Genomic DNA, 18,793 nt, shown 5'->3' on the forward strand with positions numbered 1-18,793 from the left:
GACAGGCACTCACCACCATATCTGGAGACATGGGGAGGGCAATGACACCCTAACCATGTGATGCTACCAGAAGCAAGCATGTGAGTCCTTTACTTAGCAGACACTACAGTGTGTGGTTGATATATACAGTATGTAAGTATATTCTTTCTGTGACTGGAGGTGTATGGTCTGCCCATTGGAGTTGGACCAAGTATCAATCGTTTGGGACAGGACATTCTAATTGCTGCTCAACCATAGGCCTTCCTGTAGCAACTTTGACCTCTGTGTTCTGGAGTATGCCTGTTTGTCTGCTATGAATGTACAGTATGTGTCTGCTGCTAGTGGCAATCCTAATTCCCTGTTTGAGGAGTGGGGATTCATAACATTAACTGGGCTACTTCAGGCCACATCTTTCCACACGTCCTCTCTGAGGCCTACACACACAAACTGGATGCTTGCATGCGGTCAAGTGTGAGCCGGCATTTTACAGGCAGTGCGTGGGTGACTCTGCCCATCTCCCCTTTTAGAAACAGTATTATTTGCCTGTTCTGGTGTAGATATGACTTGTTTCCGTCCACCGGGCACATGTGACCATTCTCCTCAAACAAGAATAAAATAGCGGATATCTCAGCCGGCAGACTGGCTGCTCTTCCTGCTCTCTAGCACAGATTCCGTTGTTGTTGTTCGACACTTGTGACCTCCAGGAGACGGATGTGCCTGTCTATTCTAGAGTCAGAAATACACTCTCCTAAACTTTAAAAGGGGCAATCTGGGATTGGTACATCCATTTTTGGACTTTAAAATGAATGATATACTGTATATTGCCATCGAGTCCCAACTTCCATGTACACAGATGAAACCTACCACGGCCATTATCAGCATTTTAGCTATACTGTATCATACCAATGTATAAGAGGTGAATATGATGGGATGAGTATGTCTGTGTTACTGGTCTATTCTCTCTGTGGACCAGTCATTTGAGGACCGAGTGTTGGCAGACAGTCAGCCGCTGGAGGATTTGGAGAGAACCTTATGGAAACTGCACCTCATGATATGTGGTGTGTGATGTATTGTGACATTCAGGGGCCTTTAGCTGCCACTGGCAGGACTAGAGGGTGTGCAGACAGAGAGAACTGTGTGTGTGTGGTAGGGGAAAGAGGGGGGCACTGACATCTCCTAGGCTGGCCCGTCAGCAGAGCATGGGCATGAGGAAAATAAGGGTCAAGGGAAGCAGCCTGGTTGCCCGATCTATCAGCAGACAGGCTGTTTCACTCTTGCATGCACACTTGGAGTGTATGCGCACGCGCACGCGCACACGCGATGCTAGTTAAAAAAAAAGATGGAAGGCATGCACAAAAGGAGAGTAAATGGAAATTTATTGGATATTTAGATACACTGTAGACTTCTCACAACAGAAAATCTACAGAGAGAAGGCACAACAAATAACATCATACATTCACTACCATGTCCCCTGAATTTCAATAGATGATCAGAAACATTTAAAAGCATATTTGATCTTATATCAATTTAACAGTAGTAGATTTCTTAAATCATGATCACACTATAGTTTTTCTTGTAAAGATGACCTCCCCTCTGCCCCTTCCCAACATCACTGTCTCTACAGATAGTAAACCATTGTGTCCTGTGACATGAAGGTTGAGTTGCATTCTGGAGGTTTTTTTTTCATATTAGGTTTTCTATGCAATATAAGGCAGAGGCCATAGAAACAGACCTTCATACACTGATCATGAGAGTCCACTCTTTGAGACGGACTGTTTCTTTGACTGCATACTCTCATTGATGGGAAACTGGGCTTAATCAGCCCAATCAAAGCCTTGACTTTCCACACTGTCAATCATTGGCATAATTGAATGGGAAAGACTTTGCTCTCAACAGCAAAAACTACTGAATGTGACTGATTCTGAATAGAATTCTCTGAGCGTGCATGATATTTCCACTCAGATCTGAAGTGCGGGCAGCTCCAGTTGCCCATCCTCTCTCACACTCAGCTAGACATCTGAACAGCCTAACTGCTGGTGAGTCAGTATTGCAATATTGCCCCTGGGAGGTGAGTGACAAGTGAAGGGCAAGTGCTGAATGCATGTAAACGAATGATATCACAGAGATCCATTCATACTCTTTGGGTGAGCAAAAAACCCATCACTGAGAAAGTTCTCACATTTCCCTGTGAGGCTTACGAAATATAAAAATATACCATTAAGAATCTAAGCTCTTCATAAAAATATTCCATCCGTTACGGCTGCAAGAATGTCGGTTTATAAAAAAGGTAGAAATGCTTATTTTGAATGGCAAGTGTTACACAAGTTGAATGAAATGAAATGCACACATTCACACGAAAAGCTCTCATGCACACACTGGCACGCAACAGCACCATTCAAACGTTAGCAGACAGCCACTGACTGACTGGAGATCAATTCTAAACTAAAACAGTATCACTGCAGGTTGGCACCACACCAGAGCCCAGTGCCACAAGAACCTTGAGCCGATTGTGTGGGCACCATAAAACAGTTAAGGCGATGAGGAGTTTGAAGCAGGGGCGTGCGTCTCCCGTCCCCCGAGGCTACAGTAGTGTGCTGGTTCTAATGGCTGCTACTGATTCTCATCCCATTTCTTAAGGCGATTTTAGTCTTGCGTAGATCAAGTATGCGCCGACGCAAAGAAAACCAGGTGATACTTGGCCAAACAAGAGGACAGAAGTTGAGCGTCTACAACCTCAAGGCAAGAAAAAATAAACCATGCAAACCAATCAAGCCTCGCCATCTATCCCCTGTGTAAAATGGATGAATACCCTGCTTACCAGTCCCAGCATAGGACTGGTGCCATCGTGGACCAGGGAGGTGTGGCTGTGTAGGAGGTAGAGCAGTAGCGGACAGACTGAGCGGAGGTTCAGTAGGTGGAGGTAAGGAGCAGCTGGAGCTGGTGCTGACTGGGTAGGGAGGCTGCTCTGACTCCTGTAAACAGACCCAATCAGACTCAGACACAGACACACACACAGACACACACACACGGCTGATATGGATGGAGGGTCTAGGGTGTCTACCTGCTGCTCTGCTCAGCAGGATACAATCAGCATGAGAATACTACCCCTAGGGTACCCAGGGAGTAAGGCAGGCTGCAGGTGAACATTATCCCTAGAGAACCCAGGGAGTAAGGCAGGCTGCAGGTGAACATTACCCCTAGAGAACCCAGGGAGTAAGGCAGGCTGCAGGGGAGGGTGGGGTGAGCAGAGAAGTGCGTGACAGAAACTGGAGGGGTGTAGCACCATCTGTGACTGTTTTTCGGTGTGGTTTCTCTCCGGGGACATCCGTTAGGGAGGAGGAGCAGAGTGAGAGTGTGTGGAGGATGCGGAGTGTGGGAAAAACAAGTGAGAGCTCCAAACCCTACTTCCTTCAGTGGAAGGAGCCTGCATGGATCTGCCTAGCATGAGCTTTGTGAGACATCAGTCACCGCAAAGGCATCCACACCTGCAAGTGTGTGCGTGCGTACGCTTGTGCGTGTTTGTGCTCATGCTCACGTGCACCGAGTGTACAGTACGTGTTTGTGTTCATTTGCATGGGAGAGAGAGTGGAAATACGTGTGTGGACATGATTGTCAGCGTGTTAATAAGATGTGGTGCAAGTGGGAGGGGAGAGAGATTACGGTGGCGGAGGCGCCAAGGGTGTCAGTAATCTCTTAATGAACGCTGTAGCAGGAAGGGACATGAATATGAAGAACAAACTGACAGGCTCTCGCCAGCTAATGGAAACCACCGAGATATGTACAGCTAAAAAGGGGGGGGGGGGGGGGGGGGGGGGGGGGGGGGCGGACAAAGACTAAATGAGGAGAGGCCGAGGAGGACAGTGTCCTGAGAGGAATGATCTGGAGATAACGTTCATGAATACAAAGGAAAACTAAAAATGGAACGAGGTGACAAGACTACAGAGGAAAAATCCTCCCTCTACATTGGAATAACATGTCCTTGGTCCAACACCTGCTGTAATGGAATCATGCCAATTAATTGCTTTGAAAATATTCACCTCTATTCACAAACAGCCCTCTAACCATCTATCCAGAGGATGAGTTTCAATAACATGGTGGAGATAGCTGGCCTTACTGAGCCCAGGAGATCAACATTACCTGGAGTTTGCCTTATCAACTGGGAGGGATTGTGTCACTTTCTAGAAATGAATTACACTGTGGATAGAATGTGTATGATTGGGTGCAGGTCAGGGATCTGCTCTATTGATCCATTGTAGCAGACTCCTCCTCCACATCCTGATTCAGTAAGGTAAAGGTGGGCACACAGGGATCCCGCTTCGCATTCTTCATCATCATCATCTTCTTTCTCATTGTTGTTCTTGTTGTCCTTCTCAGTCTCATTCGTCGTCGTTGGCAGCACTGGTTCCTCGTACTTGGCCCTGTTTACGGAGCTGGGGAAATGGAAAGGGGGGGGGGGTGGGTAGAGGAGGAGGAAATAAACACACATTAGATTTACTGAGACAAAACACGTGGGGGCAGGTTCTGCAACAGCATGCGTCAACAAGTGGAATTCTGCAGGGGGGGGGGGGGGGGGGGGGGGCTGCTAGTTACTGTGGAACAGACTGTTGATGTTCTCAGCCACGTCTTTCAGTCAGTTTATTGAGCAATATTAAAGTCAAATAAAGCTCTGAGCTTCACTAGTCTTTCTTGGAGCCTACATTAAGATCCTCTTCTTGGAAAATGTAGCACAAACTGGGTTAGACCATAGTTTCTCCAAGAAAATATTGCAAAAAATGTTGTTTTCTTATCAATACCCTCGTTTGTCTTCTGGGTAGATAAATGCATAGGTTTCAGGTCCTTCACACCCTATGGCTGGCGGCTTTAGAAAGTCAATTAGTGGTGGAATCTGATAGCAGAATACCGTAATGGAACAGTTCGAGCAAACGGTGGCCCTAAACAGTGGAATGGACAGATCTGATGAAATGGCATGAGGATTCATCCAACCACTTCTCCATCCTTTCTTCCCTCCCTCCCTTTTTTCTCAATCACAGCACAGACTCCTTTTCAACTGCAGAATTCCATTTGTATGTTAATGAGGTAGAGGGAGCCATCTTGAAGGTTTTTTTTCTCTCTTCCGCCCTCCATCCCTAGCAGCTCATCCCCTCCCCCACCACACCAGTGTTAGCACACAAGCAGACAGACAGGACCGTTAGCGCATCATCTCTAAAACATGGCGTCTCACACTCACCCAGGGCAGTCCTACCACACAACCTCGACAAACCAGAGCTACATCATCTCTACAGTACATGACCACTGTGGGAGCCGTCAGCCTTGTCTTCCTGAATCACCTGCTCCAGTTCCTACATAGGTTGAGCTGAACCTTCCGCATTGGTAAGGACCTAAAAAGACTGGGCTTGCTACTATAAGGTCTTTCATATGGGTGCTGTCCTCTTGAGGCCTACAGTACACTGGCGCACTGTGACCCTCCTGACCTCTCAGCTCAGAGGCGCAGGCCAAGCAATCCTCCATGCCAAATGCCGCTTTGATGGCACCCGCCTGTTTACTTACTCCAGGGGGAAATGGGAAACACATGCGGGATTGGGCGAGATGTAAGGGGAAAAACAGAGCACTGAATACTCAGTGTTGGGGCCAGGCCAGGAATGCTTGAGCCTGGCCCACTTTGGCCAGTCCGGCCCGGATTCCTCCTTTTTTTCTCCATGTACGGCCAAAAGCGCTCAGATGGATATTGAGAGGGGCCAGGAGGGAGTGAGCTGTAGGGCCCTACTGAGAATGTGATCCACAGACATGAGAGTCAGTGGTGCCAGAGAGGGCTGCTCTTTGTTCTAGCCCTTATATTCTCCATGGCGGTTCTTTGGACTACAGACACAAGGCCAGTGTAGGATTTTTCTTTGTAATGTCTGACTGCCTGCCATCTCTTAGCCTTTTTCAAAACAGGCTCGCTTCGGTTCTAAGAACAGGCTGCACAGATGTCTGGACTCACATGGGGAGATTGAGTGGGCACTTACACACACACATACACACTCCGAGGCAGGGAGTTTTTCGCTGCGTCAGCGATACACTTAACGATCTGGCAAATGCTTCATATTTCTCTGAGATCTGGTGTTATTGATTAACTAATTCAGATAGAGTTATGGACGTGCCCGTGACAGACAGACAGACACACACAGTGGGTAATAAAATCCTCAACAACACTTGTATGGAGTGAAAGCAGTGTAGCCATGCAGCACAACAGAGAAACCCCAGAAGGAATAGAAAGGGAGACAAGGAATCCGTGGCCATAACATGGCCTCCAGTAGCCAGACCCCTCCAGCAGTTACACAGCCTCCCTCAGACTTACGCATTGTGCAGCTAATCGTCTGCAGCCTTCGTGCCTCTCACAGAGCCCTTTTTACGCATCTAAATGCAAAATGGTAGAATCAGGAAGCCTGTTAGGGCAGAGTTAAAGTTTGGGGGCAGGGGAAAGCAGCCAGGGTTCCCACTCAAATTCAATGTTCAATATCCATGAGTTAATTATTTCTCAAGGATGAAAGTGTGGATTTCTTAATGATATTTACAAATTTCATGCAGTCAAAAATATCTGACCAAAATCTTGACTATTCTGAAATGGATTGTTAAAATTAGTGCTGTGTGTGTGTGTGTATAAACATACAGGATATTTATTTATTTATGTTTAGAAAGGATGTCGTCTTAAAAATGTCCCTGTTATATTATTGTGAAAATATTTCAATGACTAAGGACAGTGGGAACCCTGGGAAGTGTTAGTGGGGAATTGATTGAGAGAAAGGCATAGGGGCAGAAAAAGGCAGGAATGTAGAATTACACATGGTGAGAATGGGTGGCTACAGAAACCTCAATATCTCTACACCTTGGTAAACGACGGCCAAATACATGTTCTCTCATGCATCATGCATTGGGGATAGCAGATTTGCTTCAAAACATCTCGGGTAAGGAACCTCTGTCTTCACCCACTCTCAGATAGCAACATTTACAGAGAAAACAGAAATGTCATTTTTGTAAAAGGTTATTACAACAAAGCAGTGAAAAGACTATGAAAAACATATTGAAGATGTGCCAAATTTTTACATGATTTATCAAAGAAATGATCAAAGAAGAGCAAGACCATGCACAGAGAACTCTAGAAATTTAATACTGGGGCAAAATGGCAGAGAAAATAAATTAAATGGAGCATGTTATGAAGTAGTTCAGGATTAGCTAGTGATGTAGGAAATTTCTTGAGAATAATTCAAATCTGATTTGACAGACTAAAATATGATTTGATCAGTACAGTATGAAAACAAGACCATCCTTCCTTGGTCAGAATGTTCTGGGTGTCAACTTCACTTAAAAATGAAGCACAGACCAAACTGCGTAATTTGCAAAGAAGTAAAAACTACAGAGATATTCTGATAACTCTTAGTCAATGAGCTTCTTTCAGCGAAAGCCTACACTGCTCATGAGTCAATGGAAGCCTGCTAACCTGGGACAAAACCCACGAGGCTCACACTGCAATTCTGCCCTACATACCATTATCTGTAGCCACAGCAACCTTGTAGAGACAACGCCTGAAACCACACACTTCCACTAGAGTTGGAAGAGGTTTTGGGTGCAAGGATACATCAATACGGCCTGATGTGCATCTCTCCTGTTGGTAGCTCTGTCCTGACATAAATACCTCCTCCAGCTCCCGCTGGGTCTCCTCCTCCATCCGCCTGATGTCCACCATGGTCAGCTCCACCCAGCTGTCAATCCAGCAGAAGAGCTGGCGGTGGAAGTTAGTGAAGATACGCTTCTCTTGCTGGAGGACAGAAGGGGATAGATAGGAGGTGTGGAGAAAAAGAAAACAGAGAAAGCAGGAAAAAAACAGAAGAGTGTCAAATCTTTGTGACAGAATATAACAATGGTAAGTTACACCTCCTACTAAGACTCGGTCTAGCCTGGTCTGGGTAAGCAAGTGTCTCCTGATGTCCTCTTTCCTTGTCACCTAGGAGTTCCTGGACCAGATTTATAAACACTAACAAGCTCCAATGACTCATTTGCCTACTCTAAAATTGTAATCAATGTTGAGCTGAGAAACTGGCACGCCTTACCTTGTGGATGAAGCTCTCCACCTTGTTCTGCAGGCCCCACCACTTGAACTTGACTGTGACCAGTTTGTAGGCACACATCCTCGGGCAGTCGGTCTTAGTGACCAGCTCCTTCTGTCAGGAGAGGAACACGGTGGGCCTCATCAAAACACTGCATGGCAGACTGGCATTCTCAACTAAATCACCCTTCATTAAATCATTTCAATTGGTAGAAATGTTTTACAAACCTAGGAGTTATATGCAAATAAGCAAAGTTAACCCAAACTTTCCAATAAAGGAACACTCAGGCAGAAGAACATAGTTTAGACTAATCTCAGCTGTATTCATACCACGAAAAATGGCATTAATACATAATGCTTTAGAAATGGAGCTTACTGAAATAATGATCAAACAGGGGATATGCAGTACACAGATAAAAGTCCTCTCTAATCTATAACACACTTTCTAAATCATCCTCAGTTTGCACTCTGTCTCCCTGTAAGCAGGCGGAGAGGGAGGGGGAGAGAGAGCCAAGTGGATAAACTCTAGATGAAGGGACCAATTCTCTACCCTCCGCCCTGACAGCGACACCGCTCCCGACAGGCATGCCTTTGTGGTCCGGGGAAGGCAGATAAAACGGCGCTCGCGCAGCGATAACGGCGTCTCGGCGCAAAGCCGGGGTACATTATTAACACCCAGGACCTGCTCACCCCCAGAACACACACACGCTCTCCCTGCGAGAACACCTGTTTAATTAATCACTTCATTCTAGCGGCTGCGTGTCAGGAGAAAATGCCACAGACCTGCCGCAATCACCTCCATCCCACCACTGTTTGATGCTCTGATCACCGAGGAGAGAGAGGAGGGGAAAATGAAAAACATTCTAAATTTGCGGAGGGTTTAGAAAAGTTGTCACCGCTAAAAAGGAGAACTTCACATAAAACGGATCCCACATCAAAACACTTACGGTGACATTTCTTCTCTCCCTCTCTCTTTGCCCTGCTCAAAGAAGCAGGAGTTCTCAGTAATACAAAGTGTGCTGATACGAAAGCATGTGTGCATGCAGAGATAGACAAGAGTTTCATTGCTCCGAGAAGCTGGGAGAAATTGTCTCTCTGTTGTCACAAACTTTTTTCCTTTTTCAAAAAAGAAAGTCTATTTCCATGTCCGAGGCAGGGGGGAAAGTGATCTAATTAAAAAAACAAAATAAAAAGTTACACTGCTTTATTCCGACTTTTTCAAGCTGTTTGGCAGCCTGTGTTCTCTACGAATGTTTGAAGCAGAGGAAAACTTTCCCACGGTGAACTCTGAGGGCTCTCTTGCTGTGTAGAGACTCCATCTGTTCTGACCTTAAACAGCCTGATCCGGTGCCTGCTCACAGGGCTGCAGGGGAGGGATTAGCGGGGAGACAGTCTCTCTGGATGAGGTACGTTTTCATCACCTCTAACTTCCCACCTCCCACTCATTACACTGAACTGTTCCCTGCTCAAAATTCAGAGTGCGCACATACACACGTGCGCACACACACTCCTGGCTGAGAGTGTCTGAGGACGTGGGCAGGACTCAGACATGGGGGGGCCTAATCTGACCTGATCACTTGCGATTTCTATTACGGCCAATTAGAGCAGGGAGAGAGGTGATTTGTCTTCATCAAACTCCAGCCTGCAGCTCTGCCACTCAGCGCGCGCTCTCTTGCTCTCTCTCTCCATTTTACCAGGAGGTTTTTTTTTTTTATCTCTCCTGGACTCACGTTCAAGAAATCATTCGCTGGTGGACCAGGATCTGTGCATCATTTTTAACTTATCTCCCTCCTGTTACTCCATGTCCTGAACCCATTCCCTCCCTCAGTGACGAGTGGAAGTACCTTCCAGTTGGGTCCCAGGGGCCCTCTCCCAGTCTTAGTTGACTTGAACACAGCAGGATCCTCCTCTGCCTTATAGTCCTAGAGAGAAGAGAAGAGAACCAATTACGCTTTAAAACAAGGACACTAACACAACAAATAATTACATTCAACGTAAACCAACTTGTAAATTAGACATGAGTCACAACCTAGACAAGGCCCTCTGAGCCCCCCCGAAGCGTATGGGTCTGAGAGTGTTGGCCCTGCACTGATTGGTACAGGGAGACACTGCCATGGGAGGGGCCAGTTTTGGGTCCCATAAACTAGGTCCACCCCCATAACTCAGCACTGCCCCCTGGCAGACCCTCTGCCCTGGCCACAGGCTGCAGCATCAGGGCAGAGCCCAGGACCTACAGCTACACACCTCCACAGAAAGGTATGCACATGTGTATAGACAATGAGACACACACACACACACACACACACCCCATTAATGGTCACATTCTCCTCTTCTGGTTGCATTATTCATATTACAGAGCACAGCAAGGGAAGTGCAAAGTCAACTTAATAAAACTGGTGTGGAAAAAAAATATATATATTAAAAAATAAACAAAACGCCTTTCAAATTACCAACAGCTCAAGGGCTGAGCAATTTTAAATAAATCATGATGTGCCTGCAGCTAAAAGCTGCTTTTCAGGGCTATCGGCCGACAGGAGGGAGCCAAACAAGCAGAAAGAGATAGAAATACATGTGCGCGCATGCGCTCGTACACACACACACACACACACACACACACACACGGTCGTTTTAATGCTGAGAGCTCCATCACTATAACAATACACTGTGCTGCACTAATGAGGTCGGTGAATCGATGGTACCATGGCTAAGGAAGAGGAGCTACTCCTCAGTAAAGAAGTGTAAGTGTGACTGTGTGTGTGTGTGTGCGCGTCAGGGCGTTGTGAGCCTTAATTACACTAACAAACTCATCTGTGCTCCCGGCGCGCCCCAGGCCCTGCAGCTACGCCCGAGGCTCAGGGCTGATAGGGCCCTCAGACACAACACTCTCCTCCAGCACGGCAAACACGTCCGCCTCGTTAACAACCTACCGCAAACAAACACAACACACTGCTGCTCAGGCAAATAACCAGACACACAGACACATTCACACTCACGTACACCACTTACCACAGTGAGCTGAGGCAATGCCATCATAATCCCAATAATAAGTAGCATCGAAAATGCACTGTTTATTAACAAATGCACTTTTTTTTTTCTTTGAGGGCAAAACCTGACATCTGAAATTCACAATTAAAAAGATTTAATAACAATTTGAAGGCTTCCAACAAGAGGCCATACTGTTTGCAGGTGTGACATGCTGGAGAGGTTCTCGCCACCATTTGCCTGGTGGGACACCAAGGACGTGGGATGTGTGTGTGTGTGTGTCTCACATTTCAGAAAATGACACCTAGTATGCAATGGTCCAATCTGTCCACTTGGTGGTGTCAAACACAGTTGTATCCAGTGGAAGTGAATAGAGGGGACTCTGCCATGACAAGAGCACCAGGAGGGGAGTACTTACGCCCGGGGACACCTGTTCCCTGTCTGCGATGTCAATGGGCACAACCTCCACAGTCTTCCATGTCCACTGGTCCAACTTGTGCACCTGTCAATTACAACAGGGCATCAGCAAAAACACAAACCTACACTCGGATATCTACTTCAAGGCTTGAACTGGGACACTACGTAAACAGGCATCCATGACATTTACAGTGAGATTTTATAGTCATGCATTTCACTCTGGTACAGTACAGGACAGACACAAGAGGCACTCACGTTTTCTAATGTTCCAAGGTCAGGTTTGTGCCATGTCTCAATCTTAATGAAGAAGTCATCTTTCAGGTACTCATTCTAGAGAGAGTTTGAAAATCAGTTAGAAAAAATCTCTTATTATTTCACATTTGCATTGGATTTACAATGCCAATAATGTCCACAAAGAGGACCTTCTTTCCATGTCCAGTATCTATTATCTACTCAGTCACGCAACAAGCAAAGCGATGCAATAAATCAAATTAAAATCATGACGTTGCTCTGCCATTGAATCCCATCAGTGTTTATAAACAGACAAATTGCTAAAAACAAACAAATGCATGAGGGTATTGGCATAATTGCTACAATTCTTCATAATTGAAACAATATGTTGGTCATTTTACACAAACTGACGAACATTCACACAAACTATAGATAAACTCCCAACACCCAATCAACTAACACAAAGACTCCCAGAGAACAGAGTGACACAAACGGGGTGTCTGCAGGCGACTCACCGTCACGACTGGGCCCAGGTGAAGCATGAGAAGAGAACAGACCGTTAGTACATCACCATCATCACACCCTACACGCACAACATACTTGTCACAGTAACTCATTTTACAAATGCATGCATGTCACCAATAGCATTCTAGTAACAATCGACGCATTTAAAATCCATCAAAATCAGATGGGTAAATATCCAAGAAATGTTTGTCTGTTAAACAACGGAATTTAAATGTCAACATATCAGCTGCCTCAAGACAATGGGTCTGGTGAGAGAGTGTGTGTGTGGAGGGGAGCCAGGATATGAGTGACTCACTGGTTCGGCAGTAAGGGTAAGCATTCCAGGCCTTTTCATGGAAGACCAGGGAGCCTTCAGGAGCTATCATCTTCACAAACCCAGGGACTTTACTGCAGGAGTGGGGGAAAGGAATAGGGAGCAGAAAGGATGGATGGAGGGGAAAAGGAGGACATATACGCACACAGTCATTCACTGACCATAACACACCAGTCTTGCAGGTTTCAGAATGGGATATCCTTGTTTGAGCCTGGAGGCCTCATATTAGGCAGTATAGATAAACTGAGAGGAATGACTACACTGCCACCTGCTGGCAAGATTGTAATGGTGCAATAATTGGTGAAAAACATCATTTCTGAGATGGGGACTGCATTTCAGAGTTAAATGAAGAGGAATTGGCAGATGAAGGTGGAATTGACTACACCCATAAACTAGTGTTTGTGTCTATGTATATACTGTGTACCGTACCTCTTCAGGTGGTAGATTTTATGCGTATACTGTCCTTTCTCTCCCTCCTCCTCGTAGGGTTCATTCTTCAGGACCTCAATGCCTTCACCTCCACCCGTTTCATTTTTACTGGCCTCAGCTACTGAGAACAACTGTCCCACTTGATACTGAAACACACAATGTTGACAAATCTTTTAGACAGAACTTTTGAAACTATGTGGACAGAACTTTGTCTTTCACACAAACAATATACTAAAGAAAAATACAAGCTCTTATGATACAGGTAAAACAGACAGCAGACCAGGCTAGAATAGTGAATAAAACACATTGGTTATGTGGCATCATTGTTGATTGAGAGATGGCAGGCGTGGGAGAACATCAGCAGGGAGACCATTCCTGAGAAGCATTGTGGAAGGGGCCGTATCAAAGTAGGGAGACTAGGGACAGCTTAGAGGGCACAGACCAACACAGCCCCACTCACTACTAATTGGATCTAATAGGATTAGAGGGGGCAGTGAAAACAGTCCCAGTAGGGGCTCTGGAGGGTCCATAACCCTGTGTGTGTGTGTGTGTGTGTGTGTGTGTGTGTGTGTGTGTGTGTGTTTTTAGTTGCACCCAAGAAAGAGAGTAAGCGGTAGACTGCACGTCATAGTTTGTGAACATGCATGCATAGGTGAAAGTTGGATCCTTGTGAATGTAATATGGGAGTTGTGTAATGACTAGTCACTATCTGTGTCTGTGTAGCAAAAAGAGCAAAGACTCATCCTACCATCTGCTCTCGCTCTGAACTTTGGTTCCTTACAGATTCTCTCTCTCTCTCTAATAATGAACCAACATTAGGGTCTCAGATTAAATGAGGCATATAAATTGTTTTGAATTGGACCAAACAATTCAAACAAAGGTTCACATTTTTCAACGTGTACAATCGATCCCTGTTCAAAAACATGTGTGGAATTAATTAAACAAGTTGATTTTGATATTGAAGCAAGCTGTGGACATGTTTGACCTGGAGTTTAATAGTATACTTTCTCCATACTTTTCATCCCTCCCCACACACCCAGGTCAACCACACACACACACACACACACACGTCACTTCAGGGGTGACAGTTGACTTCTGAACATCTGATGGCCTGAGCAGTCAAAGTGAAGCCTGAAGGAGAGTTGTTTTTCCCCTCATTCACCCAAGGACTTCCAGGAGAAGTTCAACTCAACTTTACAAGGGAATTTGTTTTCCAATGATTTGGACGTAGCTACAATCTGGCCCTCGTTGCAGACAGATTTCATTGCCATATAAGGCAAAAGTGTGTGAGTCAGTGTTTCATAACCGCAACACATACAAACAAGGGCAACAAGTGCCCCCCTCAATGTCATATAAAAGGAAACAAAAGGCATTTATAACACTGTCTGAATGCCATAGAAAACCCACTTATTCATAACTACACAGAAAGGAGGTGGTAAGAGCATAGCACAGCCTTGATTGTCGACTGAAGATGCAGTCCAAGTTTGTCACTCATGATGGTTCCAATTTCAGGCCTACCCATAAGAGTAGCCTTTGATTTTGTATGTGTATGTATGTATGTATGTATGTATGTATGTATGCGTGTGTGTGTGCGTGTGTGTGTGTTACGACAGGCCTCCTCACCACCCAGAAACACAGGCTAATTTGTATAACTGTAACCAAATCAGATGGGAACAAAACACAGGGCAAGTCTGAACAACCATAAAATAAACAGCAGGAACGAATGCCGAGTAACGACAGTGAAATCCAACAGCCATAAAGTTACTCACCTCCTCCACAGTGCAGGGCAACACCACACGGCTGAAACAGACAAGAGCAGAGACAGATGAGACATGGTTTAATGTTTGACACCGGTCAGTCACGTTCAGCCTACGATAGGCGAGGTCAACTTTATGCATCAGTATAATTCAGAAGGAGCATGTTCTAATAGGCTTACAGAGAGCTCTGATTGGGACGTAGACCTGTGCGTTTTATCTACTTGCTTCGTGATGGAACTTAGGCCTACGGTTTTGAATGGAAGTACACAGTGTACAAAACAGGCTAGCCAGTTTACAAACAGGCTAGCCGCGTCACTTCGGAGCTGTATAGCTATATGAAATGTCATACCCACGGCATGTGGAAAATCGTTTTAGGAGGAGCTAGGAAAATAGAATGTATCGCCCAAGATACACATACTTTGACTTAAATGGCAATTTCCTAACTTGAATAACTGTGCATTGTGCAGCCCCACGAGGTCATTATCAACTAAAAAACTGATGACTAACGGTCACCAATGGTCACCACGCCTCAACAGCAAGTAAAAAAACGGTCTGTTGTCTAAATAGCCAGGAAATATACAACCATTTGTGCAAATAAGTGAGAAAATATGAAACATTGATGAAATCCTCCCAGCCAGCCAAGGAGATATATTTTGGCCTATGCACTAGCGTGGTACTTATGGATGTAAACAAACCAGACATTAACTCATTCGGGAAGGGTAAGCTCTCTCCTCCCCAAACCTCCTTTTAGTTTTCAAAACCCCGTGATTACCCCCAAATACGTCACTCAAGGTAAAATCCTCAAACTAGTCACACCTAGCTTTTGATCTACAGAACACATTTGGAAGCCGTTTTCACATGCCCACGCGTTCGTAAGGTGATCTGGACAACTATTTTGAGCTAACCAAATCGGTGAAGTGTCCTTTTAAGCAAGCCTATTTTCTCATAACTTCCACAGCACCTCCTGCCATAGCCCCTCTGTGTTTAACTGCCCCAGGCTCAGCTTCAATGGGGCACATGCAAGGTTTCTTCTCTGCACAGGAAAAGGAAGTGAGTCCAGGTCACACTTCCTAAGTCACAGCTACAGCTCTGCTGGATACTGCTGAGGTCAGCAGGGTGGGGGGGGGACCAGTGAGGAAGACACCAAATAGAGAGACACAAGTGGGAGAAGGCAGCGAAGCATAGAGACAGCAAAGGGAAAGAGAAAAACAGGGACACATTAGAAAGTGAGAGAAGGAGCAAACAGAATTGTGGCCCAAGACCCAAGATGTCAGCCTCCTAGCCTTGAGACCAGAGAAGAAGAGGTCAATGAGGGAACCAGTCCTGCGGTTTCAGAGGCACTGACTGCACTCCATCTGAGCACACAGTCCAGCCACAGATGATGTGGCATGTGGTGTGCACACACTAACATGACATCATAGTAGGATAGTTGCCCCACCCTCCGACCACTAGACCCACAGAAACAGAAATATGGAGAAGGGCAGGGAGAAAAGTGCTCTCCATAAGCTTACATTCACTCCCATCTCCATTTCTCTCAACCTCTTTTTCCACCTCTACTCTCAGGTCCACACTCGTAAATCCAATCATCATCAGCCATTGACATGAATGCAAGATTTACGCAAATGACAGAGTTACGTGCGCAGACCTCGAGTAAGAATTCCACCCTCAGTCTCTCCACTCCAAGGGAGAGTAGAGACCATAAAGAGGAAGAAGGCCAATCCAGATTTACAGTAAAGGAAGGATGCCATCGATTTCTGTATTCTGTGGACACAATTCTCTGTTGATTCATGGGTTAATCTTCAACATCATCAACGCTCAATGACTCATAATCAGTTACTGCACAAGGCTGTGGTACAATAATGAAGCCATTGACAGGGGCCTTGAAAGGCAGTTGCCTTACAAATAGAATAGCATTACAAGCCAGTGGCCATCCAAGGACCAAGGTAATGAGGATGCTTTTCAATATGTTTTGTAGGCAATAAAAAGCACAAGAGCAAATATTCAAATGGGTAGGTGAATACAAATCACATCCACTACCATAGGCTACTGTAGAGAGGGGCAGTTATGGTGTGTTCATGGTTGAGAAGACTCAGAAGTCTGTCCAGAAACTAATAAACTGCTGAAATGATCCCCTACAAATACTGATAGTGGGGTCACATAGGCGGGGCGGTGTGGCGCGCGCGCACACACACACACACACACACACACACACACACACACACACACACACACACACACACAGCGTTGTACCAAAGATAATGTAGTCCGTTATTATTTCAGAACAAGGTGAGACCTTGAATAACACCTCAGAAGTGACTGACGGGTACAGTGAAGGCCGACCTGGCTTCCCTATTTGAAAAATGATTTCACTGTTTGACTTGCGCTACATACTGCAACAAGGTCATCACCACTCCACACAGAGAAAAAAAAAACATTATTTATTCATAAATCCATCTTGATTAGAACAGGAAACCTTGCTTTAGAACAAACTTAACAATGGATATCTAATCATAAACCTGATGTAACTGACACGTGCAAGGTTGCAGCCACACATGCAAAAGAAAACCCAGTATGGATCTGCAGTAGGCCGACACACAGACTCCCTCCACTTGCCTGTAATCTGTTTGTTGACAAAGCTCAGGCACATTCCATGACATAGGCCGTTGCTCTTGAAAAAGAGACCTTATGTTTCTAAACTCTACAATAGATTAGTGTAACCTAGATTAGAAAATACCCTAGCGGTCTTAGTGTTCTGGTCTCAGTGTTCTGATTAGATAACTTCAAATAACAGTATTCCACTCTGACAAAGGCTTACAGTTTTTCTTTTCAGGTCATCATGGTGACAAAGATAATAGGAGGGGTTAAATTGCAGTAGAGGTGCATATGGAATTACAGATTGCTCATCAATGTGGTCATGCACTGACAAGACGCACTGTATATGCATGCATGTTGTCAGTCAACACGTTCGGGTTACATTCCATAAACGTTATCGTAAACTAAATCAGTGATATGATTACTGATGAAAGCTATCAGAACCCATTTGACAGTAGCTGGGCAGTGTGCAGCACACCTGATGCAGTCGTTTTTCTGTGACAATCAGAGTTTTCCCCTTGGTCAGCAGTCTGGTCAAAGTTCATGAATCACCAGGAAGGAAGACTAGAGCACCGTCATCAGGTGTCATCTCAGAGCTGGTAAAGTTCGGAAATTTGGTAGTCAGACAAGTCTTGCCCAAGTAGTGAGTCTCAGCTGGCCAGTTTCAATGTCAATCTCTAGTTAGCTTCAGGTATGAGTAGGCACGTTTTGGAGACTGCTAAAGCAAATATTAGCTACAACTATGGTTGCATTTTAGGGAGACTGAACATTATAATCGACCTACCAACCCTAACAACGTTTAGTAAATATACCTTCTTAAAGAACACACATTTTCAGTGGCCCTGCGGCCAGCAGAGTGATACACCACCCTCCTATTAGTCACACTGTCTCCAGCCAGGGCTCGAGCGTCTCGCAGTCTCTTCCGCTAGCGGGGCTAGCTTACCAAATACCGAATATCAGCAAGTAACAAATAAGCAAACTTTCAAACTACCTTCTCCAAATAATGTCCCTTGAATTTCAAGTTAAAAAGTAAACATTCATTATAGTATAAAAGCAACAGATGGTCCCCAAATGTGTATTCGCTGACCAGGTAAGCAGCTCGTGACATGAAAGCAAGGTGCGTCGGGGAGCTGTGCTGACTCGCTGTCAGCCGGTAGGCCAGACCTGAAACAAGTCTGAACAATCCACCCTTCCCTCATGCGCTCACTCCACAAACTTTTAACTTGTTTACCAAGCTACAAATCAACGAAAGAATACGCATGTGTGATCAAACATAATGTGTGTAAAAAGGAAACTACAGACATTAAAGTAATATCCGTTAGAAAAAGATTGAATTATTGGACTTACTATTCCTTGATCAGAACCATCGTTGCTTTTTCGGCTGCGGCTGCGTACTACTGCTGACGTCATGTGCTTTATGAACAACTCCCTTATTCCGCCCCTCACCAACTGTGATTGGTGAAAGTAGATACCCCTGAGTGTGCT

The 18,793-nt window shown here is 45.3% G+C and overlaps 1 protein-coding gene across 1 annotated transcript; it reads right to left on the minus strand.

Annotated features, from left to right (window-relative positions):
- Positions 1-1,338: 1,338 nt before the first annotated feature.
- Positions 1,339-18,717, minus strand: LOC310806915 (phosphatidylinositol transfer protein beta isoform-like). The gene is made up of 11 exons (XM_083673198.1): positions 18,656-18,717; positions 14,729-14,759; positions 12,960-13,105; positions 12,513-12,604; positions 12,208-12,215; positions 11,717-11,791; positions 11,463-11,546; positions 9,907-9,984; positions 8,067-8,177; positions 7,652-7,774; positions 1,339-4,409 (listed from the first exon to the last, which is right to left on the minus strand). The coding sequence occupies exons 1-11, from the start codon at positions 18,673-18,675 to the stop codon at positions 4,356-4,358; spliced, it is 822 nt and encodes a 273-aa protein (XP_083529324.1). The 5' UTR covers positions 18,676-18,717; the 3' UTR covers positions 1,339-4,355.
- Positions 18,718-18,793: the final 76 nt, after the last annotated feature.

This window comes from Argentina silus (genome assembly GCF_951799395.1).
Source record: "Argentina silus genome assembly, chromosome: 7".
NCBI lineage: Eukaryota > Metazoa > Chordata > Actinopteri > Argentiniformes > Argentinidae > Argentina > Argentina silus.